General features: G+C 46.6%; 1 protein-coding gene across 7 annotated transcripts in view; it reads right to left on the bottom strand.

Annotated features, from left to right (window-relative positions):
• The window catches only part of PACS2 (phosphofurin acidic cluster sorting protein 2), a gene marked incomplete at its 5' end in the record, with an annotated part of 78,120 nt that overhangs the window by 13,483 nt on the left and 40,833 nt on the right, over positions 1–23,804 (bottom strand). For 3 of the 7 annotated variants that reach the window (XM_083867144.1, XM_083867150.1, XM_083867148.1), the window contains 12 exons: positions 2,433–2,475; positions 8,952–9,060; positions 10,937–11,047; positions 14,325–14,479; positions 15,172–15,278; positions 16,729–16,833; positions 17,479–17,614; positions 18,056–18,177; positions 18,910–18,987; positions 19,685–19,775; positions 21,479–21,636; positions 22,879–22,938. In XM_083867144.1, the coding sequence (XP_083723270.1) occupies positions 2,433–2,475; positions 8,952–9,060; positions 10,937–11,047; positions 14,325–14,479; positions 15,172–15,278; positions 16,729–16,833; positions 17,479–17,614; positions 18,056–18,177; positions 18,910–18,987; positions 19,685–19,775; positions 21,479–21,636; positions 22,879–22,938 (1,275 nt within the window). The remainder of the gene's footprint in view (positions 1–2,432; positions 2,476–8,951; positions 9,061–10,936; positions 11,048–14,324; positions 14,480–15,171; positions 15,279–16,728; positions 16,834–17,478; positions 17,615–18,055; positions 18,178–18,909; positions 18,988–19,684; positions 19,776–21,478; positions 21,637–22,878; positions 22,939–23,804) is intronic. The other 4 variants (XM_083867146.1, XM_083867149.1, XM_083867145.1 and 1 more) reach the window with 3 other exon arrangements.

Here is a 23,804-nt window from a genome sequence, read left to right as displayed (position 1 = left end):
TTGAAAGTAGAAGGTCATTAAGTTCAGACATGACCATGTCTAGGACTACATCTCTAGGGAGCACCTTTCTGTAATATGGGATTAAAAAAAAAAAAGGTTAATTATTAGCAGCAAAAGGCTTTTACGGAGTTTGGAGGGCAGGGAGGGGAATGCTCAACAGTAGATCTCAGAAATCTGTCAGGCTCTCTGGTGGATTCTCCTTTCAGTCTTGGAAAAGCCATCAAGAATTCATCAGTGTGTACACAGCCTCCCTGAGGGCTCACTGTCTTGGGAGAAGGAGACTGCAGCTCAGTTTGACCAGTCTCCACCCAAAGGGCAACAAATCAGGCTCTGGAGTGCAGCAGCCATTTGTGCTGTATGTGTTAAATGCCACGAGGATGTTTTACAGACTGTCACTGGGCTGTGAACAAGAGGAGCAGAGTTAGGGGAGGGACAAGCACCACAGAAAACTGCCTGCAGCCACCCTGATCTGCAAACCAGGCAGGAAATCTCTTCTGGCCTTTTCCTCCTTGTTGGCTGACTGAAGATGCTCAAGTTCAGACATATGGGAGGAACACAAGGTTAAACACTTTCCCTTCCCTCCACTCAGGGAGATACATGAGAACATTGCAGCTCCAAGAGGCCTCCATCCAGGAAAGTTACAGCAGCCAGCCCCCTTTCCCTCCGGGAAGAGGCACATCCTGTTAACTCTCCTGGCAACTGGCTGTCAGCCCAAGGCAGCCCGAGCCTGGCTTTTGTGCCTGTCTGGCCCCTTGTAAGGCTCCACTCCCAGCACTTTGAGCCCAACTGAGCAGCATGGCACTGCCCTGCCCATTACTGGGTCAGAGACTGCACAGTCCAGCTGCAGGACAGACACCAGGTTTTGCACCCCAAAAGCCAAGAATGCACCCAACATCAGGAGCTGCAAACAGAGAAGTCACTGGCTCCCTCTTTTCCTTGTCCAACAGGGCTGAGCAGGCTGCAGCTGAGGCAAAGAGCCTCAGTGTTCATGTTCAGCCTCAGACTTTGTGAGACATCTGCAACTGGCCTTTCAGACTCTTCAGATGTGCTTCACAGGGCATGAAATGCTTCAGAATCAGGAGCAAGTAGCACTGATTTGACGCTCATCACCAGTGACACAGGAAGTTAGTCTGTGTTTTCAAGGCAAGTTTTTTGGGGGGTTGGCAATGTTATGTACGCAACAAAGCAATGACACCCCTTTCAGATAATTCAAACCCACACTTGAAAAGCAGTGCCAATGTCAGGACAAGAATCATTTTAGAGCAACTGGATAAACCCTCTGATCCCTATTTGCTTGCACAAAACACAGGACTAAATTAGTCCTGAAAAAAAGCCTGCAGAGCTCAACAACAATCTGGGATGTTCCAAGTCCTCTAGGCATTTCATGTTACTAGGAAAGGTGAAACAGCTGCTTTGTAAGAACAGTCCATCACTAGAAATTGCAGTTCATGGGAGATACAAGTTCCCAGCAAAGCTCATCAGCAGGGAACAAATTGGGTAGATGTGTCTCTCTGCTTTTGCAGAAGGCATCTCTCCTTCAACAAACAAAAGTAGACTATCATCTCAGAGACTCTCACTATGAGGAGACACCAGAGTGAAAGCAGGGTCAGCCTGGGGGCAAGAGAGACTAAGCTCTTTAAATGCCTTGGGATTTCAGACAAGCTCTGAAACACCACCGGGACACAGAGGGGACGCGCGCGTGTCAGTGTCACACAGAGCAGGCACAGCAAGGCCAGCGTGCAAGACAGCAGCAGAAACTGGGAAGACGATATCCAAGAGCTAAAGAGCAGGCAAAGGATTTCTTCTGGCTGCAGGTCAATGACTTTACACCTAAAACTTAATGAATTGAAGAGCATGATCAAGTAAGGGGAGGGAAGCTAGAAAAGGCAAAGAGCACAAAATACACTGACAGAAGAACAAACGTGGCCCTGTCTAGACACTCTGCACTTGGCACCTCAGATGGGAACACTTAAGGACAGGAGGAAAAATGAGGGACTATCCCAAATACATAACAGTGGTACAAATTATCTCCCTGCTGGGATGTATTCTCTACTTCTCAAGGAATAGATGGGACACTAAGAGGATGGGAGACCATCAGTGACAAGCATGCAGAGGACTGACACTGGAATAGCAAATTTGGTCAAAACAATCAGTCAGGGCAATGCTAGGCACAGCATCCCTATAGCCAAGTTTCCAGGGACAGATCACATTCCTGTCTGAGAAAAAAAATATACCCTGTAGTTTTTTTGAAGTGTCTTAGATTTCTGCTTACATATCAGGCAGCTACATCCAACCATCAGATTGTCATGCTGATAACCTGCCTTAGAGCACCCAATGGCTTCTGCCCTGCTCCAGAAACCTGTTAAGTTTAGGTTAACACCTGAGAACATAGTCCAGCTTGTTTGAGACAGCATAATCATGACAACACTCACCCCGACAAAGGGAATGAACTTCTGCGAAGATTCTTCGTCGGGGCTAAAGGAAAAGAGAAGAGAGTTGTTAGCAGTTTGCCTCCACCCCAGGCACCATACTCACTCCATAGGTTGCATTCCAGCATGCAGCAGGGACGGACAGGATGCAAGCGCCAGTTCAACGCTCCTCTCAAGGCCCCCTGCCAGCACCAGGAGCCTGCATGGGCGGGGAGGAGCACACAGCCTACGGCACATTTCTGGGGGGAAAGGCTCTTCCTCCCTCCCTCACGCTCCACAGAGAAACATGCTTGGATGGCATGGCAGTCACCACAGACACACAGCCTCCCACTACAAGAAGATGGATCTGTGCCACGACAACACAGAACACTGGGTGTTACTTACTAGAACCTGAGGCGCTCTGCCCGCGCGGCCTCCAGGCGTCCCCCCTTGGAGCCAGGTGCCACAGCTTGCACATCCCCAAAGCAGTGGCCCTGCCGCGGGTTACAAGCCGTGACACGCGGTTATTGGTGAAGCACCGGCAAGGACATGTCCTCACACCCACGCTCACACTCTCTCACACCCTCCCTGCTGCTGGCAGCTCACGGGCCCTTGCGCAGGCACAGCCAGGGCTCGGGCACCGGGGCACGCACCCACGGCTGAGCCCAGCTGAGCAGAAGGCACACCGTGTCCCAGGAACGGCTGGAGACAGAGCCACACACGTCTGGAAAGCCCCTCTTGCTCTGGGCCCCGCCAGAAAGCAGAGGGTGGAGAAAGGCCAGCAATGAAGGCCACAGTCAAACCCAGCAGGAATTAGGGGGAGGCTTCACAAAGACAAGAGGAGGAAGAGATGAGTGAAGAGGAAAGCAGGCCAGAAAGGCCTGCAGAGCAATTGCTCCCTGCAGTGGCAACAGAGATCAGAGATGGACCCAGAAGGTGAGGAGAAGACCACAGGAGTACATCCACATATTTGGAGGAACTACAGGTCAGCAGAGGGAAGTGACTGCACAGGCAAGACACACATTTCTCAGTGACTGAGCACAGGAAACAGGTAGGAAGCAGACAAACACTGAGACTTCTCATGTTTCTCTTCCTGTGCATCCCCCTAGTGCTCAGAAAAAAACATCCAGCATTGCTTTCATCCAGAATTTAGCTGGGAGTAGCATAAATACTGCAGGTATTTCTGTGCTGTTTCCAGCACGGATCAGAAACACACCAAATGCACAAACGTTGTTAACCTGTGTGATCAGCACAGGTTGGACACTTTCCTCTAAGCCCCAAGGAAAGAATGACGTAAAAGTGCAGTGAACATGAGTCAGCCAGAGCTTCCTCATGGTCTGAAGCAGAACATGACTTTGCAAACAGTCTCTTCCTTTGGCTCAGCTCTGCTTACCCATCCTTAAGGCAAAGCCAGGGCCCCTTTGCTCCCTTCCTACCTCACACCCTCAGGCACTGCACCCTTGTTGTTCTCCTGAAGCATGAGATAAAGTGACCAAGTCCCCAGTTCCATGTTGGAAGGCAGAAAGGTCCCATCTTTGCAAACACAACTGCAGGGCCCAGCAAACACATCTCTTACAAACATGATGTTTCCAGCTCCAGGTTTGCAAAGGGAAATGAGAATACCACAGAGCTGTTAGGACAGCCACAGAACAAAGGCTCAGCTCTCTTCTCTTTCCTTTAGCTCCATGGGCTTGGAGGCCAGCAGAAAGTGAGTCCCACTCACCAAGTGAGGGAAGCACAACAGCCACCCAGTCATGTCTCAGCTGCTGGATGGCTTTGCTCTGAGCTCTGAAAAAACAAACCATGCCCAGTTCCAGCAGAAAACTCATTCTCGTTTCCCCAAGAGCTCTGATTCCCACTGCAGAGAGCTCAGCAGCAATTCTGAAATACATCACTTGTTTCAGTCACCATTTACCATGGCTCACAACAATGCACAGGCTGTTCCTGAAGCAACCCTGCTGGATTTCAGCTCAGCTAGCCTAGTCCTGTCACAAGTCCTCTTGGGAACTCCAGTCTTGCACATGTCTCTGGAAACGCAGCTTATCAAAACAGCTGCTCTTCATGTAGATGAAAGAAAAGATGAGATGACCATGCTTGTTTCCTCCTTCATGCTCTTCCCAATTTTTGTTCTTCAGGATCTCAAGAACCCAAAATATTAATTCAGAATCTTTCACCTTGGTAACAGCTGCTTTGATTCCTCCTCCTATCACAGCCCTGCAACTAAAATATCTCCCATCTCTGGAAAGGCAGCTTCTACTCATTACCTCAGCTGCACAGATTCCTAGGCTGCAGAGGGTTAACCCCATGTGTCCAAGGCTTTTTTTTTTTTTTTACCCACAGGGCTTCTGAAGGCCCTGATACCTCAGCTGTAATTTAAAGCCAGATCTGGCCCAAATTTATGATTTTTAGCAGTTATTGATGTGTCATCTCTCTAACCAGGAGGGTCTCAGGCACCACCTTTATTCCAGTCAAGTTCTGAAGGAAGAAACAGAAAAGAGAGGACTTTGATCACTGAAGGACTAGCAGGACTCTGGGCCATTGCAGGCCAGGCACCAGCACCACCAACTCTTTACTCATCTATGATATGAAATCTGTCCTACCCACTGGGTAACTCCAGCTGTCTGCTGGCCAACACTCTTTTGCTTCCACCAGGGTCAAACCAAATAAGGGACAAAGCAACACCAGGTCCTCATGACACATCAGATGACACTCTCAGCCTTCTTTTCCAGAAACCTCCTTTCATACACTCTTCATATTCCTGTGGCAGGATGAACATAGTCAATGGGACATCCATAATTTCTTGAACCTTGACTCTCCTCTGCTTCACTCCTGTTGCATTTTCAGCAGCTGCCCAAGGAGTTTCTTGCAGTAACCAGCCAGATAACACGAGCTCTGCTGAGCCAGAGGAGGGACCAGGCCCCTCTTTGCCAGCTGTATTCATGTCCAGCAGCTGCTGCAGGGTATGTTTGAGGAGAAGCACTCAGAGCAATGACCTGGACTCTGCTCAGCCACTGCTTTGCAGGGCCTCTGAGACACACAGTAGGCAGAATCAGTGTAATCTGTGCTTCCTGCTGCCCAGGAGCCCTCCAATCCAAGGGACCTGGGAGCAAGAGCTGGGAAGTGCTCTCAAAAGCTTTTGCTAAGCACATAGGCAGGCAGTGATCCAGCCCTTGCCCTGCCAAGTGAACAATGCTTCCATTGCCAACAGTCAGGCTGCTCCCCAGATTCATGCACGGGCTATCCAGAAGCCACATAGCATGAGCTGTGCTGGGCACTGAATTACAGTGGGTGACACCAGCCCAGAACTGACCAGCAATCCAGCTGCACTGGGAATGAGTGAGCATTGAATCTCAGACCTCAAATACCACAAGGTTTCTTTCAAAAAAGCAATGCAGAGAGACATCAATGACAGGCCCCTCCTTGTGAGAGGCCCAGCCCATCCCCATGGTCTCAGCTCCCCAGGTGTTGCCTGGATTACACTGTTCCTCCAGAATTCAGTAATCAGGACTTCTCCCAGGGCTCACAGATAGTCAGTCACCCAGTGTAACTCAGAGGAGCTGCAATGGCACTTCATTTCATTTGTGAATCCCTTTCCTCATAGCCAGCCCCCCTGCTTTCAGATAAGGTCAGCAGATGCTCTGGAAGACCAGGACAAAGCTTTGGCACCATTGCAGTCCATCACAGGCAGTACATGCGCCAACCTTTGCCATGACAAACAGAACAAGGGCACGGGGAGAGAGTGGGGTTAGTCAGAATAGGGACAGCTGGCAAGAGAGTTATAAAGCAGCTCATCACATACAGCTACATCCTAGAGACTGGCTTGGCTTTCCTTGGACCACTAGGGCTTGTTTAACAGAGCAAATGCCAGGATTCTGGGAGATTTCTTTTGCAATGAATTTGTAGGTAGTGCTGCTTGTTTCTACCTGGATCACTGCCTTGAAAGCTGGCCTTGGAGAAGCCATTCACCTCTGGCCTCAAGGGGGAAGGAGTTGCAGTAACTTTGTGTGCTGATTACAAAATAAAAAATGCCCAATAATCACATGATTCAAAGCAGGGGACTCTGAAGAGTCTGGGGTTTTGGAGGCAGCTCAGAGAGCACAGCTCCACTGGTAGCACACATCTGTCTTCTCTTTCTTAAGCTCAGAGAAGTCCCATACATTTGGGATGCTCTGTCAGTAAGATACTAGTCCTCAAATGTTTGATTACAGGGAGATTTGCTGGTCTGCACTTGGACACTGCACAGCTGATCTCCCCCTGAGCCACTGAGTGCCACCTACAGCACTCCAGTTCCAACAGATGGGAACTGAAAAGCCTTTGCTCAATCCTGATCCTTCTGGAGCTACACTGTCTCTTTCTGATGGCAAAGGGAAAAGGCAAGGAAAAGCCCCACCTTCTCCACGTTGTACTGCTCTAAGCTACTGTCTTAACAACTCCTTCATCCCCACTCGGTCTACATGCTGGGGACCCAAATGTGTGGTCCAAAGGCATAGCGGTCACTTTCAGCTATGCATTCTGCCAGCAGATGCCACGGTTTCAAAGCAGTGAGCAGAATTCAACCTAAAGCACAAACTGTGCATCCCAGACCCGCAGGAGCTGTTAAACAAGGCACAAATCACCAGTTCACTGGGAAAAGAGATAGGAGCTGGGAGAGGGAACCTAAAAGCAACTGATACCTTATGGTAAAATCAAAATGAAAGTTCTTTTTCCTTTTCAGGAAGCGACCAAAGAAAAAGATAAATGTGTTATTATACTTAAAACAAAGTGATACATTGTTTTAGATAGTGCTAATGGAGACACAATTTCTGTATTGTTTTTAACAATACTCTCCTTAAGCTGCTATCAGTGACAGAGACTCCCATTCCTAAAGGAAGGCACACAGGAGACAACTGCCCATGCTCCACTGGAGAGTCTGGTCCTCTCACTCATTCTCCTTTGCTCATGGAGCACTGACCTGAAAGCAGAAGTTATTTTAAGGCAGACACACAGAACTACTGAGAGATTGCAGGCTATGCCAGAGTCTGACCATAAGTTTCAGCAATCTCTCTTCCCAATAACTTCCTAAATTAAAACTATGCATGGCTTCAGGCATGGCACCAGAGTGCAAAGGGTGTCAAACCCAAATGGATCAGATCAGCTTGATAAAGCAGTCCTGTACACTGCTGGGAGGGATAAGGGCAGGGGTTGCTCAAATACATTTCAGCTGTTTTCCAACAAAGAGCTGAACTGACCTTCTGACACATTAGGAACCCAAAACCTTTAAATATGCGTTAATGACAAAAACAAAGCTGTAACACAATGGAGGAGGCAGTGAAAGCAGTGCAGAATCCAGCACCTGAAGGGTGCAGAGAAAGAACCAGACAGCCTCAGAAGGGGTTCACACTGCACTTGGGTGGTCTGAGCTCCCTACTGGTAACAAAGGTAAGCCTTCACACCAAAAGCAAAATGCAAAACTGAAGGCAAGAGCTTCAAGTGCTCTGTAGCTCTTTAAATTTCATCCTTACTATTATGTTAACTTTACAGAAGTCCACAAATACATGAAGAGACTAGACTAGTCTCTTTTACCTGACTAGTCAATCTGGAAATACAGGAAAAACATGTGGAATGGGTGAAATTTCACAGAATCATTTCTGCACAGTAATGTGAGCGCAGACACAGGAACAGAAAAGCAATATACCATGAGAATTTCTAAAAGGAAGGGGGAAAAGTGACTCTACCCACACTTTTAATTTTTCCCAATTCTTAGGAAAAGGAGACACCAAAAAGGGATGTGAATGGACCAAAAATGAAAAATCAAATAGAAGTAATTAAAAATTAACAACATCCATGTCTCATAGGAAGTTGCTAGTCCCTAACTGAGAAAACTCACATCAGCTGAGTTCAAATCTATTATTCTCCTCTATCCCTTGGTAACAGTGCTTCTCTACCCTTCAGCAACAGCTAGTCTTCTTCTGGACCATGGCCAGAGGAGGCCCTACATACTCCTGAATCTTGTTTTCAGGCCCCAATCCTCCCTCCTACAGCCTGCTTATCCCTAAAGAAAAGTTGAAATGAAAAGCCCTCCTCAGGAGGAGTCCTGGTAGCCTGCAACTGCCAATCAACAATGATTTTGTCTCTCCAGCAAGAAGCTCTTCTATTTACACTCCAAAAAGAAAGGGGCTTAGTTCCCTAAACACCAATGTAAAAAAGGTCAGATCTCATGGAAGATACTTTGCGGGAGAATGCCAAGGTCCAGACCCGCACACCCAAGGCTGCTGTGGTGAGAGATCTAGAGAACCTAAGCACATAAAATTCATCCATCTCCCATTCTGCTTAGCCTGCACTTCCCAAAACCTCTTATATCTTCAAAAAGGTGAGAATCACTGCACCTAAAGTAACCCTGCTGCTGTAGATTCACTGAGTGGGACACACCACTGGGTGCAGGCTACCGTGAGGCTCCCAAGGGCCTTCCCATTTGGTATTCAAACCACTGGCACTACACGAGAAAAGCACTTTGCTTTCAAGCAGCTGCTGGTCCTGGGAGCCAGCAGGACGAGGGGGTCATACCTCTTCTGTTTGTAGGTCAGCATGGCTTCAGCAATGGGCAGCTGGTGAGCACAGTTTGCCCCTGCTATGTACTGCGTTATCCGGGACACGACATCGGGTGCTTCCGAAACTGCAGGAGAACAGAGGGAAAAGCATTCAAGTGACTCCTCAGACTACTGCCAGCACTGTCCTCCATCTGTTGATGGGGCCCAGCCAGCTGCATTTGGACTGCACCTTGCACAAGAAGCTCTGCCTACCCCAGAGCACAGTAAAGCTGAATCTGTACTCAGCATTTCTGACTGAATCTGGAGTCTTAGATTTGTTCACAAGCTTTTCTCTGTACCTGCCCAGAGTCAGCTTTAGACTTTTTCATGCCTTGACTGCAGGTATCTGCTGAAGAAAGTGCCTGGCCATCTCTCCCAGGTGAGTTGCTCTGCTCACACCAGCACTGAATTACCTGAGTTTCTAACGAGCTCATGGCCTTGCTGAGTTGACCAAAAAGACTGAGGGACACACAGAGGTAGGAAGAGCACAAAGATCACGTGTACTTGTGAGATTGTGATTCATCCAAGTCAACACAAAGACATTTCCTAAATGCCTTCCATATTTCTTTGGTTTCAACCAAAGAGCCTCAATGGTGCGATCACAGGAACACAAGCAACCTTCCACAGGCACTTCCATACTTTAAAATGGGCATTTTAACCCAGATTCTTTGCATTTGAACAGTGAACTGAAAATAATTATAATTCTCTGCCAGACCTTCTTGTGCCATCACAGAGTTTCAATGCAGTTGCCACCACACAGACATAAATGCAGAATGCACTATACAAAAATTAGGTGGAATTTTCCTCAATAGCATACAGCATATAACCAACTAAGGAACAGATATGGTTCTTTCTGGATTTCTATAGGTTATGAAGTATTCCTAATTCAGACACAAAAATCAAGTCTGTATTAACATTTTTCTGCATTTTCAAGTGCAGCAAGCAAATAAAGGAAATCAGTTCTTCCCTGAATTCAGGATTAAGGGAAAGTGTAGGTTGGATAGTACACTAGGAGATTTCTAGTCAGGGCTGACAAACAGGGCTGACTTCACCTTCAGATCAGGCTGCCCCAGGCTTTGTTCAGCAATGTCCCCACCTGCTGGAAACAGCTCTGAAGAATTACCCATGAAGAGGTCTCTCTCCTTCACTGAAGCCTAAAGGACTTCCAGGAGCATCCTGGGAGTCTCAGGAACTCTGCAATTCCAACAGGGACAACCACATTGCAACCTCCCCACACTCATGGTGCTACACAAACTCCAAAGCTTTTTCCTTCTAATGAAATTTCCGTATGGGCAATGCTGCCCACAACAGTGTCAAATCTCAAGCCTTCACATAGCCCTGAATGTTGCAAATCCTCCTTTCTCCCGTTTCTTTCCGTTCTTGAAGAAATGGAGGAAGAAACTGTAAGCATTCATATTTTAAACAAATTAGTACTTTAACATGAAGTAAGGCTTTAATCTGGCCTAGAACAAACTCAGATCAGAACAGGAACTTGTTGGTCTGACCTAGGGCAGCTCCCACTTGTTACCACACTGGTGAAGAACAAAATTCTTCTTTAATGAAAATGTTTTCAAGTCTGCTGGCAGGATCTTTCTCACACACAACTAACAGAAGTTAATCTTCCCAGATCTTCCAAACGTTTTAGGCTGCACAGTTCCTGAAGGAAAGCAATGCACCAAACTTAGTAGCGAGACCTCCACATCAAAGAATGAAGCTGAGAGCTAGGTAAGAACACCACGACTCAGAGGCAGCTAGTTAGTGCCTCTGGGAGCCAATAACTGTTTGCAAACCACCATGTGCAAGACTTAGAAAGGTCAGCATCTGAAATGGGAATGTGGTGGAGTGAGGAGAAAAGAGGAACAAAAACACTTGTCTGCTTCCTCTTGTAATTACTTGACCTTTGCTAAAATTACTCATTCAAGCTTTTCATCCCACACAGGCCAGACAGACACAGAGCCTTACCAGTGGTCTGTGCTTCAAGTTTGTTGAAGAGATCTCTCCAGGCTAGATCTTGGAAGAAGTTGTTGTATCTATAATCTACAGACCCCAGATATTTGGCCACTGGATGAGAGCCTAAGAAAGAAAGGAAAACATGACAGCTGTGCTCTCCAGCACTAAACACAAGTGTGGGTTTGATCTGTAAGGAATTAAACTCCAAAATCAAAACTACACTAGACACCTCAGAAATCAACTTCAATTATAACCAAGTCATTTAGTCCAGCTTATCTCTACAAGAGCATGAAAATAGACTTCCCAGCAGAGACTGCCTCAACACACTGATATCTTTCACTAGGCACTTTCCTCCTAACAAATTAAATTTTAAAAGCCCAAAGAAAACAGGACTGGGAAACTGCTGAGGAAATAAATTATTTGGAAGGCACAAAGACTCTATAGCTCTTCATGTCAGCCTCTCAGTTTTGCAAGCAGCTTCCCTTCCTGCCTACAGGCTGCACCACAGCCAGGCCACCTCTGCCAAGAGGGGCCAGACCCCTTCCTCCAAGCACCATTTGCACCCCACAGGTGTTTTGCAACACTGAGAAGAGGCAATTTCCCCCAGCCAGGAAAAACAACCCAGGGAGGCTTCTTTAAGGGCCATAAGCTCAGCCAATACGCTGCAATTTGAGACAGAAAACAGAGCCCCAGGACTACAGTACCCAGTGAATACTGGCACATGCAGCAGGTCCCTGCTTACTCTGAGCCTTGTGGCTCAGCTCCTCCATGGGCATGGAAAGATCTCCCTGCAGAAGCTTTGTGTGTCCAGACTCCAGCCCTGCATGGAGAACTGACTTCACACTTACACTGAGCAGGACAGGGAAGGTGTTCAAGTGACAAACTCTGCCCTGGGAGGTGCACCTTCATTTTAGGCTATCTGTGTCCCCAAAACAGACAACACACCCTAGCAAGTACCTCTACATGGATACTACACAGTACTCTACACAGTCTTTGAACACAGGAGGAAAGGCGTGCCAGGATCACCCTTCCCAGTCACCACCTGGCAGTCATGCTCAGCACCAGTCCAGTACATTCACAGTCAGCCATGAAGCAGCCTCAGAATTTCTCTAATCACATTATTTTCATCCTTCCTGCACACCAAATTTGCACATCAAGCCACACTACCAGAGGCTGCAACAGCTGAGTCACTAGCTGGTAACTGGAAACCTGACAGATTCTTCAAAATCAAAAGTTAAGCACCCCAGTTGCTTAACTGTACTCATCATGGTCCAGCAAAGCTCTGGTGGAAAACAAAACCCCAAATAATAAACTCACTGTCTCAGTCCTATAAACCTCCAAGCTGATTTCTAAACTTCAAAGAGAGGTGAAAGCAGGAGGTCCTTCTGGGCTGCCCTCAGTGTCATTAGAGACTGGGACCCATCATTTCTCCTGCAGTGATGTTTTAAGCAGTGCACAGAGCACAGCTCTGCATCATGTACTGGAGAAATTTTCCCACATGCTGGGAAAACACACTGCACATGGAAACAAGCAATCAACAGGAAGTCTCTACTCGTGGGAGCTATATAAAATGTTAAAATACTCCAAACATCCCAAATAATGCCCAACATTTTATTTTATTTTCCCCTCTTCAGTTGTTTATGTAGTGTTTTGGACAGTAAAAAGTCTTACAGCCATAGAATCAGTAGCACGGAGCAGGACTGAATCTCCCAGTTCACATGTTTACAGACACTAAGCATTTCTGATTGCTAATAAACCACTGAAGGTTGACCCTTCTGTCAGTGGAGTGTGTAGTTGTGGACTCAGAAGGTAAAATCATCCATGGAAAAACTCCACCAACCCTAGTTCAAAGGTATTGCAAGTAGCAGAGACGCTTTTCCTTTAAGACATTTATGGCATGGTCACCATTCTGTCTTGGGTGCTTTTTCAATTATCAGAAATGAGAGGTGGCTCTTCAATCACTTTAATGAACTGCCAGAGAGCTGGCCAGAAATAAGCACTTGATCCGATCAGGAAATACTGCAGACTTCTATGGAAAAGGTCCTGTTAGAGAAATTTCTATATTTAAAGTAGAACTTAAAAAGAATTCACAGTTTGAAATCATATAATTATCAAAGTGCCTGGTTAATTTTTTTCTTTTTTGATTACAAAAGAAAGTTTTAAGATTAAAAAACCAACCCAAACCCACACTAGTTAAATCTCATGTTTCACTTTCAAAGAAGGAGTATTTTCAGTCATTAAAAACTGAAGGATGGAAAACTCTACTTCTGAGGCCAGGAGACAGTCAGCAAGTGAGTAGCAAAGTCTCAAACACAGATTCTCATTCAAAGCACATTTAACCTTGCAGAAATTATTTTTTGTTGTTGTTGTTGTTTTTACTCCCTAAAGACCTCTCTCTTCTCTTCCTGCCAACCACTTTGGAAACTAAATGTCTTTTTTTACAGAAGGATCCAGCTCTTTTCCTCTGCCTTTTTATTTAACTTTTGCAAATGCCACCACTGAATGGATAGCCTAACCCCAGTGCTCATGGTGCTGGGCAGCAGCTTCTGATTCCTACAGGAACTGCCATCAGCTGCTCCCAAACCCAGAAAACATCAGCAAAAAGTGTTTTGCAAGTGTTCTGTTTCTTCCATCTCTTAAGTGCTCTGTCCACAGAGCATAAGTCAAGCCCCGGACCACACCAGTGCTGCCCAGATGTCCCTGCCCACAGCATCAGAGACTGCCCTGCTTCCCAGGCCTTGCCACCACAACATTCCTCATGTTTTTAACTACAACAAGACCCCTGATGCTGTTATCAGTCCACTCTACTTCCCTCACCACAAGCAATCCAAGCTAGGGAACTTGCCAGCCAGGCAGGCTTGCTGAGCTGCTGAAGGGGCAGAGAGATAAAGTGCTGGAAAACTGAGGGAAAAACCTGAGCAGACCAGCACATAAAGTAAAGGTCAAAAGATGCACATAATTTGAATAATTCAAATTCTCAGCAGTTTCAGAGTCTTTAAAATTTTTTCAACCCCATCTCTATTAACATTTTCTGAGTCAAGCCTAGGGAGAGGCTTGCTTGCAACAGTTATTGCTTTGGGAAACAGGGTTCCTACTGAATTTAACATTTCAGCCAGGGAAAAGGGCTTCTAGAACAATGTTCTGTGCATAAGAGTCTCCCTGTATGGGAAGGTAGTACTTAACCCCTTGCTTCAAACAAAAGGCTTACAAGCAGACTTTGGCATTAGGAACTTACAGGTGAAATTCACTCACACAAGAGCAGCAACACCAGCACTACACAGTCATATAACAATTTGCCTGATTTAACCTATAGCCAAAGCTCCAGAAAGGCTTCTCCTGAGGGAACACAGCAGATTTTCCCCATTCCCCTTCCTGTGAAGAAACACTATTCCTTATTTACCTAGAGGGATGATCAGAAATTTCATGTAGCCGAGCCAGTCAGGGGTTTTGTGAGACAGCTGCTCTACAAAGAGCCTCAACACAGCACTGAGGTAATTCTGGGCTCCTGCCACTGCAATTTTAATTGGGTTTGGAGGCTGTGAATTGCAGTTACAGCTAGACAGAAAAAGAAGAAACATATTTGTAATTGTGCCTTCAACCATGTATTTCAGAACAAGCAGCAAAAAACCCCCAACTGGTTAATAACAATTATAGCAGAAGAGACTTTGTTCAATACACAAGGCAATATTGCAACAATTCTCAGCAGTTTAAAATATTATTAATAAAATACAGCATTCTTCAGTAATTTCTTAATTGCTCTCCCAGCTCCTTCTTTTGCACATTTGGATATTCTAAATGGTTGGACTTGACTATCTAGGTTAGGATGTACCTACTAACCACTGGCTCAGAGAACACACTCAGGTACCCACAGCCCCAGCAGGTAAATAGGAGGTTCCTTCAGGAACTGAGGAATTAATCTGGGAATTGCTTGGAAGGGAAAGCAAGAACTGTTTTAAATGCCCTTATATGTTTTGCATGCTTTATTGGAGCATGCATCTGACCCATGAGGCAGCCTCCAAAGAACAAACTCTGATAATCACTGCTGTTGGTGACTTGTGTGCCCCCACAGGAGGCAGAACAGCAGTACCCTGCATGGGTGAATGCTGAAGAGCCACATAATTCTGACTTCAGGAGAGAAGACTGGAAAGGTTTCATGCAGTAGTTGAGAAATTAAATCCCTGAGTCCTGGGGCACAGGAGCTGAGAGGCTTTTAGGGCTGACACAACACAAGCAAGGTAAGAACTTACTATCTCTGTATCCTGGAGACAATTGTGCTGAAAGCTGCCTGAATATCAGCAGAGGAACATGTGCAGACCACTGGCAAGGTGTGCTTTTGCAAGACATCTGAAAGGTACTGAGGAGAGAACAGAACAGAACGTTTTAGAGTCCTTTTTTTGTGGTACAGTTTGACACATGAAGAAAACGTGCCTCCTCCAACCTCCCTGAGTATTCTGGGCACTCTCCCTGTGTCTGATTTGAAGGTCATATGGCCATTTCACAAATGCCTCCTCTCTGCACAGCAGCCAAAGGAAAGCTCTCCTCCTAGAAAAATGGCAACATCTTCTTGACAGACATAACACCATATCCTAAACGGGCAATGACAACTCTAGAGCAGCACAGTTTTTACAGTCACAGAGAGCAGGGCAGCAGCAGCAGAACCATTCACTTAGCAGACAGCACTGGGAAAGAGCAGACACTGTCTACCTGCCTGCTTCTGGAAGTGCAGTTGCATCTCTCTGATTTCCCTTTTAAAGAAATGCAATGTTCTGCCCACCCTCAAACATTAAAGGAAGGGAAGGGTGCTACCACACACATGTTCCTCATGAGGGACTGTTTCCCTTCCATGCAGCTGATGGGGACACCACACACCTCAGGTACACAGGGACATTATTATGGCGCTCAGCAATTTTCTCACACTTTCAATTTCTGCATGACTGATCTATACACCCCTGTCCATAGCCTTAATGCCCTCTGATACTGCAGGCACAAGCTGCCAGAACCCCCAGAAGATGATCTACAATATCTTCTGTCCATCTCTAGAAGGTATTTCTCTGTATTCCAAGTATAGAGAAAGTGGAACCAGCAGCTCAGATGGTATTTTTGCTCTCTCACACATTGAGACCCTAGTTCTTCCAGAAGCAGAAAGCTAAACCAGACAATGTATCTCCACAAGCCTGGCACAAGTTCCCCAGGCAACAGTCACCCAACACATGTTCATTGGTCCTCTTCCATACATATTCTGTTGCTTTCTCAGAATAAAGTTCCAAAAGGAGCAAAGTTTGTCCCAAACCCGTAACAAACCGTTTCATGTTGTCAGCAAAAGAAAGTATTGCTCAGAGTTCTTCTTAAAACAACTATCACTCAGCAAGGATTCCTGCAGTCAGCAATCATAAACCCATGTACATGACTACAGAGCTGACCTGAAATATTTTCTCCTGTTCACCACCTATGCTCAGAAATCTCAGCCTAAACCACCATAAGGTCAGACCTCCTTGCTTCCTTTGTCCCAGTCTACCACAATTTAGGACAATTTTGAGTGCAAAGGGTTTAGCCATATTCCCAGTGTGCTGCTAACCAGAAGGAATGGCACTGCTTGGAGGAGAAAACACCTCTGTGGAAAGGCTCAGGTGGCAAAGCTTTCTAAGATCCCAGCATCTCCTGGTCAGATGAAATCCAGCCTGTGGGCACTGAACACTCTGCAGGCAGCAAAACCTACTTTGTTAGTGCAGACCTCAAGGCCTGCCCATTCCTGAGGAGGAAGAGCACTGGAAAACTGTGCTCCAGGTAATGTCTCCTGCCTTTACCTGGCCTTGCCAGTCAGATGTATTGACAAGAATAATGTTTTCTGGCAGCTGGTCGTCGGAAACCAGGATGTGATTTAGCTGATCGTACACTGTTTTCCTGGGGATCTAGAAATAAAGACATAGAGAAGAGAACAGTAAGAGGTGTCAGCTCTAACCATCAAGCCTTCAGCTCCAGCTCTTGCAATTGATGAAGTGGCTGTGCATGCTAGCCAGTCAACCCATCAGCAAAGGCACACTGGGCTGCTGGGACTGACACTCTGCAGCCTCTTCAATATTAGCCACCGTGGATTTGTTGGCCATTACTCTCTTTTACTTACATCGCTTTATACCAACTAACAGCAGTCCAAGAACTTAAGATTCATAAAAGCCAGATACAATCTCCTTCAAAGAGGGAAATAAGTGTGTCCCACAGCTAACAAAAGCATGGCATGTATGCTGTGCACAAGACAACCCCTAGTAATCTGCCTTATTTCAAAGGAGTAATTCCTCAACACATCCCTGTTCATTTCTCATTCTAACAATCTGTTCCAGTGTTTCAAGTTCACGGCTGGCTGTCAAAGCTACAAGCTGGCAAACCCCAGCAGACTGGATGGAAGATAAAATTTTAGCCAAGACATAAATTTCCTCCTTCCTGAAGCTGTGGGGCCCAGTTCATTCCCAGCAGGGACAGAGCTTGAACCAGCAGGAAAAGGAGACAGTGGAGGGGAGGAATAGTGTGAGTGGGAGGAAAGGCAGCAGTGCTGTGCACACCTGCAGGTGGTGCCGGGTGTCCGGGGAGCGCTCGTTGTCCAGGCTGTTGGCTCTCTCGTTCTGCGGCCGCACCGGCTGCCTCTCCTTCAGGGAGGTGCTCCTGCCCCGGCGCCCCGCCTGCTTCCCTTCAGACCTGCTGGACAGAGAGATGTGCTTACATTCCCAGGGCTGGCACATTTCTGAGTAAGACACAGCCCTCAAATCCCCATCACCAGTCTGGCAACCTCAGTAATGTCAGCAGAAGCACTGGGGAATTCTGCACGTAGATCTGAGCTAGCCTGAGACCTGACAATTCTGCTTCTGACAGTTCAGCACATTCCCAGGAGTCCCAAGATTACTTCCCCAGCCCATGCTAACACCCACACCACCTCTCTGCTATTGCTACACCAGCATAATAAGTACAGAATATCTCTGGGCATTCATTTATCAAGTGCTCCAGACCCATCACTTAAGTGCCCAAACACAAGGAGTGTGTCCTTGAAGTTTAGTGCCTTAAGGCCACCCTGACCAAATCCTAGCACGCTGTCCATGACTTCCTGAGCAGCCCTGCAGCAGGCACAGCACTGTCCCCCTGTACCTAGTGGAGGGGATGATGAGGGACTCTGTCTTTGTGATCTTCCCGCTGGGTGGGAGCTTCTCCACAAACACATCTGGAGTGGGGAGTTCAGCCTCCTGGACCTCAGCTTGCTGGTTAGACTCCTGCAAAAGCACAGGGAATAGAGTTACCAGGAACAAACCCTCCCCTCTGCACCTTGGGAGCTCATCTCTGGCTGGGGCACATTGAGCCTGCCTCTTCCAGACATCCTCCTCAGTGCCAAAAGGGAGAAACCAGTAGTGGCTCTCTGAGACTACCTGTTCCCAGCTCTGCCTCACAAGGGAGCTGGAGGTAGGAAAGGTGTTCAGATAATGCTGTTTGGAACAGGCACTCTCACAGCTCAAAGCCAGGGACATGCCTCCTCATGCAATGCAGATTAATTCATCTTACCCAAATAAACTAGCTAAGAGAGAAAGACATGAGAGAAATATTATACACCCCACATTCCCAGCAGTGAAACTTGAGCTTTGGGATTTTTACCCGAGGACCAGCCTGATTTCTGCCAATTCAGCTTAAAGTAATACTTCTCTGTGATAAAATGGAATGACCTTGAGCATCCTTTATGTGCTCAGTAGCAAACTTTGTGCCAGCCTTCCTCAGGCTGTGTGAACAAAAGGTCAAACAGAGTATTTCACCTACAAAAGGTAGAAAGACAACAACCTCCAAACTAAGGTCAGGAGGAGAAGTCAGTGCTATCTTCACTGCAGCTGATGTTACCTGTGAAGTTGTGTTGTATGTACAGCTACATGGACAAACAGATGCATCCCACAGAATGCAGCCCCCAGCTGACACCCAAACTCACAGCAGGAAGGTCAACAAGTGCATTTTCAACTTACATAAGGAACAGTGTCAGAAACACTGTCGCCTGCATGTTTGGTTCCAAGACTCTTTGTCTTTTCAGGCACTTCTACCTGCTTGAGAGAAGAAAAATCCTCAGGAGGTTTAGCACCATCACAGTTTGCAGCCACACTCTCTGGGTCAGGCTGTTCAGAACGGATGCTTCTCCATTTAAACATCACACAGCTCTGCAGCAGTGCTCCCTGCTCACACCAGCATTGCACGCATCACTGTAGGATGTGGCAAAGCTGATGCACAACACACAGGAGAGGCAATGAAGTGCCCTGGGGTGGGATTGACACTTTATGCCCACCCAGGACAGAAGAGAAAAGCAGCTGAGCTACTGCTGACCATTCACTGTCAGCCACCAGGAAAAGTATCCCAACAACAGCAAAGAAAAGCTCTCTCCACAGAGTGCTTGGAAGTCCCTAGAACTCCCATGCAACATCTCTCATCCTGGCAGTCATTTCAGGCAAATGGGAATCTGAAGCTATTCACACCATCAGCAAGTATTCAATAAACAACCCAAAGATTCACCCTTGAGTTAATACAATATTTGCATTAAAAAACAAAACAAAACAAAAACCCCAAAACAGCAAAAAAAAATCCCCCAAAAATCCAAACAGGTTTTCTTAGCAGAAAATTTCTATCTCTGCAATCAAATCTTGGGGAGGGGGGTGGGGGTGTGGTGGGCAGGGGGACATGTCAGAGGGCTTTAATTTACACATGCAATTAGAGACAGTGCAGACAGATAACACTTGAAATGTGACTTACAGGACTTGATGGCTCTCTCTGGCTTCTGATGCTGTGGATGCTACCAATTTCTGTCTGAGAGCTGGAGTGTGACAGTCCTTCAAAGTAAGGTCTGAGTAAGGGAAGTAAAACTCATTTCTTATTACCAAAAACACTGACAGGGCAAGCCCACCACATTCACAGTGAAGCAACATGACAATTCCCAGAAGGTCTTACTGCTTCCCAATAGTTCCAGTAAACAGGCTATTTTTGAAAGAAGAGGAAGGTGTCCAGGACAGTAAGAAAAGCCAGAAAGTCCAGGCATCCCTGAATCTTGCTTTTGACTGATATATAGCAAGTAGAACTACTGCTTCCCTCCACACCCCAACCCTCTACTCCTGGGTAAGTGATTCTTGGGCTAATATGCATTTTATTTCCAGCTTGCATCTGGATTTGGCTGCCAGCCCTAGGCTCCAATTACACATTTGCTCCGTAAGATAAGGGACTACACACAATCAGATTGTGCTTCCACTCAAAAGACAGCTCATCACATCAGGCTACAAGACTCAATTATAATGTAAGGAACTGATTTTTTGTTGTCATGGGAAAAACCTGCCTCAAAGCCATCAACATTTTTTACATGCTCTTCAAGATATGAACACAAGAATTGGACCTAGGAAACTACAGAGTGTCTCTCCGGGACCACACACATTACACACACATCTAAGTTCCTATTCCAGCATTACTCCAGCAATCACATATCCTAGAACAGTTTGCTCCTCAGCTCCAGGGAACTGGATACGAACTCTCAGCATGAAAAGTAAAACATTTTGGCTTGTTTCAAAGCAGCTGCTAACCACAGCACATTTATTTTCAAATCCCTTCAAGGTAGGGCCTACCAGCTGGTTGGTATCATGGGGTAAATACCAAACACCTTTACATGCCAGCAGCCCCACCATTTCCACTGCTGCCCCTTGACATCTTCTGGCTCATTGATAGGGAACAGGTCTCTCCAAACTCAGAATCTATTCTTAGCCCAACGAGGTTATTCAACATTAATGAAGATATAATGACATCTGGTAATTAGCAGATTTAGCAGATGCTGTACTGACCAGCTGCACTGGTCAGTGCCACAACTCTTTGTTTCACAGCCATCACTCACTGAGGGCCTAAGCATGCAACCGCACACCAGTCAGAAGCACGAGTGCAGCTCAGTCTCACATTTTCAGTCTTTACTGAGCAGAAATGTGACACAGCTCTGTTAGCTCAGGGCTCTGCATCTGCTGAGCCAGCACCCCCCAGCTCAGCTCTGCAGTGCTGGGACTGACCCACACAAGTTCTTTAAGAACAGGGTTGAGCATATCCACATGCGCTGTAGTCAATGCCTTTGGGTCCTGAGGAATTAATTTGTTTCCTGCAGCTCTGCTTCCTTAATCCCTGCAAAGACTCTCTTTCCACACATGGTGTTATTACAAGAAAAACAGTGTGCCTTGTTCATCCCTGCCTCTACTTCTGCCTTAGCACACATTTCCTTCCTGTTTCTACTACCTCTTCAAAACACTGTGTACAATTCAATTCTCTGCCTGCCTGCCACCAATTCTTTCCCTGTGCTCAGGTGGCAGGGCAGCAGAATATCTGCAAAGGGAACAAGGAAGAACTAAGACTGAAGGGAAGTCAGACCCCACACACACTACCTCTAGATCACAAGCTGTCATTCCCATTCTAACACCACCATGTCAAGAGGGGAAAAAAGAGCACGGAAGGGTGGGAATACAACCAACATCTGACACTGTATATGGTCTCTCTCTGGTCCAGCACAAGGTGCCTCACACTTACTTTAACTTTGGCTTTGGAGTGCTCAACACACTGTCATCATCCTCCATTTCTGGCCCACTGTCACTGGGATTCTCTATATCCAGTGTGTCATACAGAAGGTCCAAATCCTCCTCCGCCTCTGGAACATGCTCTGCTGGGTCCTGCTCTGAATCCAGAACCTACATAGGACAAAAACAAGTATGACTAGCTCTGCTAGGAGCCAGACTGATCCCACATCACCTGTGCTCCCCCCACGATTGTACTACACCAGTGCTGGGAGCAAGGTTCTATTCCTGGTGCTAGGATACTATATCCAAGGATGATTAAGCATATGAGAAATGCTTGTCTTGGATCAAGCTTGTCAATGCCTGGTTAAGCAGGAGTTACATATACAGGAGCGTGCCATCTAACCATTGGTTATGTCCATTATTCAACCCTATTCTATAAACAAAGCTTTTAAAAGGCTCCAAGGGAGTCTCGTTTTTCCTAGAACCAGTACAAAATTACAGTATTCCCAACAATGTAGCCTGTCTTGGGTTTTACTGAAAAAGCTGCCCTGACACCTCCTGATTTGATACCCAGAAATGTCCACAGGAGGCGCCTGAAACCTGGACGAGGATCTGCTGCCACCTCCGAGGCAAGGAGAACAAATACCTCACACTGAACTTGCTTTACACAAACTCCGGAGCAAGCAGGGGCTGTGCCCAGTCCAGAGCTTGCTTTTTGAGTGGCAGCTCCAGAAAAGCAGCAGCTCGGCTGCCTGAGCTATCAGCTGTGGGTGCTGACTCTGCCGAGCTAACTTGGGAAGAACAGCAAAGCTAACAGGACTCCTTGGAAGAGTAAGGAAGCACGAGGAGTTACTCTTTCCCACAAGCCACAGAATCAGCACACAGCCAGGCAGCCAAAGGAGATGTTAACTGTTTTTGTACTAGATACTTAATGTCACACAGGTTTCCTGGGCTTTGGATCTGTTTCATCCTTTTCAGTTCTGACCGAGCAGCTGACTCTTGTGGATGGAGCCCCCTATCCAAGTTTCTCATGTCTTGCCTGGCTGTTCTAGTAAGATGATCAAACAGACTGGGCTTTAACTTCACAAGCAATATACACCACTTGGACTATTTGCCTTTCAATGGGCCAAAGATAATTTCAAAGCGATCTGCAAAACTAATGGGTTCGCACACAGCTGCCAAAATCCGCTTTTGATAAAACTTCATCTAGAATATGTTTGCTGACATTTAGAAGTTGGCCCTCAAGTCTCCCTGCAAGGCCAAGGTGTAAGGAAAGGTCACATCCACTGTGGACTTGAAAACAAGATGAAGAGAACAAGAGGAAACAGGGGAGTGTTCCTGAAGACTAAAGCAAGATGCACCAAGCAGAGGGCAGCACACAAGGCAGGAAGGTTTACAGAAGAAATTACTCACCTCATCAGACACTTTAAACCTCTTCAGCAATGCCACAACCTTCTGTTTGAAGTTTTGTTGCTGCAAGTTAAAGACACTTTTATGTAAGCAAAGCATTAAGTGAGCTGTTTTCTCCCAGCCTGCAAGAAGCCAGACACACCTGACACTGGTGCTACACTGCTGTTTAAAATCAAACAACACCTGGCACCACAGACCACCTCTCTGCTGTTCTTACACTGAAATCAGCTTTTCCACACCTATGATAATTTCACCACCAACTGGTAGGTCCCACTCCAACGAGCACTATAAATCTGAAAGATGTCACTCTACTTTTGGTTGGACACACAATGGATAACAACTTTTATCTACCAGATCACCTCCCTGCGCCTTTTTGATATATTCCTGGAAAACACCTGACAGTCAATGTTCCTGATTTCTAACAAGGGTGAGCCAACATACACAACAATCCACTGACCCCAAGAACAAATGTGATTTTTACCACCAAAGCATGGGGGCTCTTTGTGGGTATTTGCATGGCAGGTTCATCTATTTCACTAGCAGCACTGGTGAAAAGCTGTGGCACTTATTCTCAGCACTTGCCCCATCACACAAATGCTTCTCGAGTCCAGATTGAGTTTCTCAAGTCCCAGATCCTGGACACAGCAGGAACCAAGGGCAGAACAACACAAGGCAAACTGCACTTCCTTTGTGCTTGCTCACCCCAAGGTGCTCCCTCTTTTGCAGGATCAAACAGCTGAGAGCTGTTTGCCAGGAGCTGCCCAGCCTCTCTCTGCCGGTCACTGACAAACCTGATGTGCACATTCTCAAGAAGACAAAGGCCCAGGTCAAAGTGCTGGCACAGAGCATTTGAGGTGGCATCCTTGTGTCGGGAGGAAAGAGGGAAGGAAATGGCTGGCGCTAGACCACTCTGAGGTGAAGAAAGTTGC

Source organism: Zosterops lateralis, assembly GCF_965231275.1.
Source record: "Zosterops lateralis genome assembly, chromosome: 9".
NCBI lineage: Eukaryota > Metazoa > Chordata > Aves > Passeriformes > Zosteropidae > Zosterops > Zosterops lateralis.
This window is presented reverse-complemented; position numbering and strand designations above follow the sequence as displayed.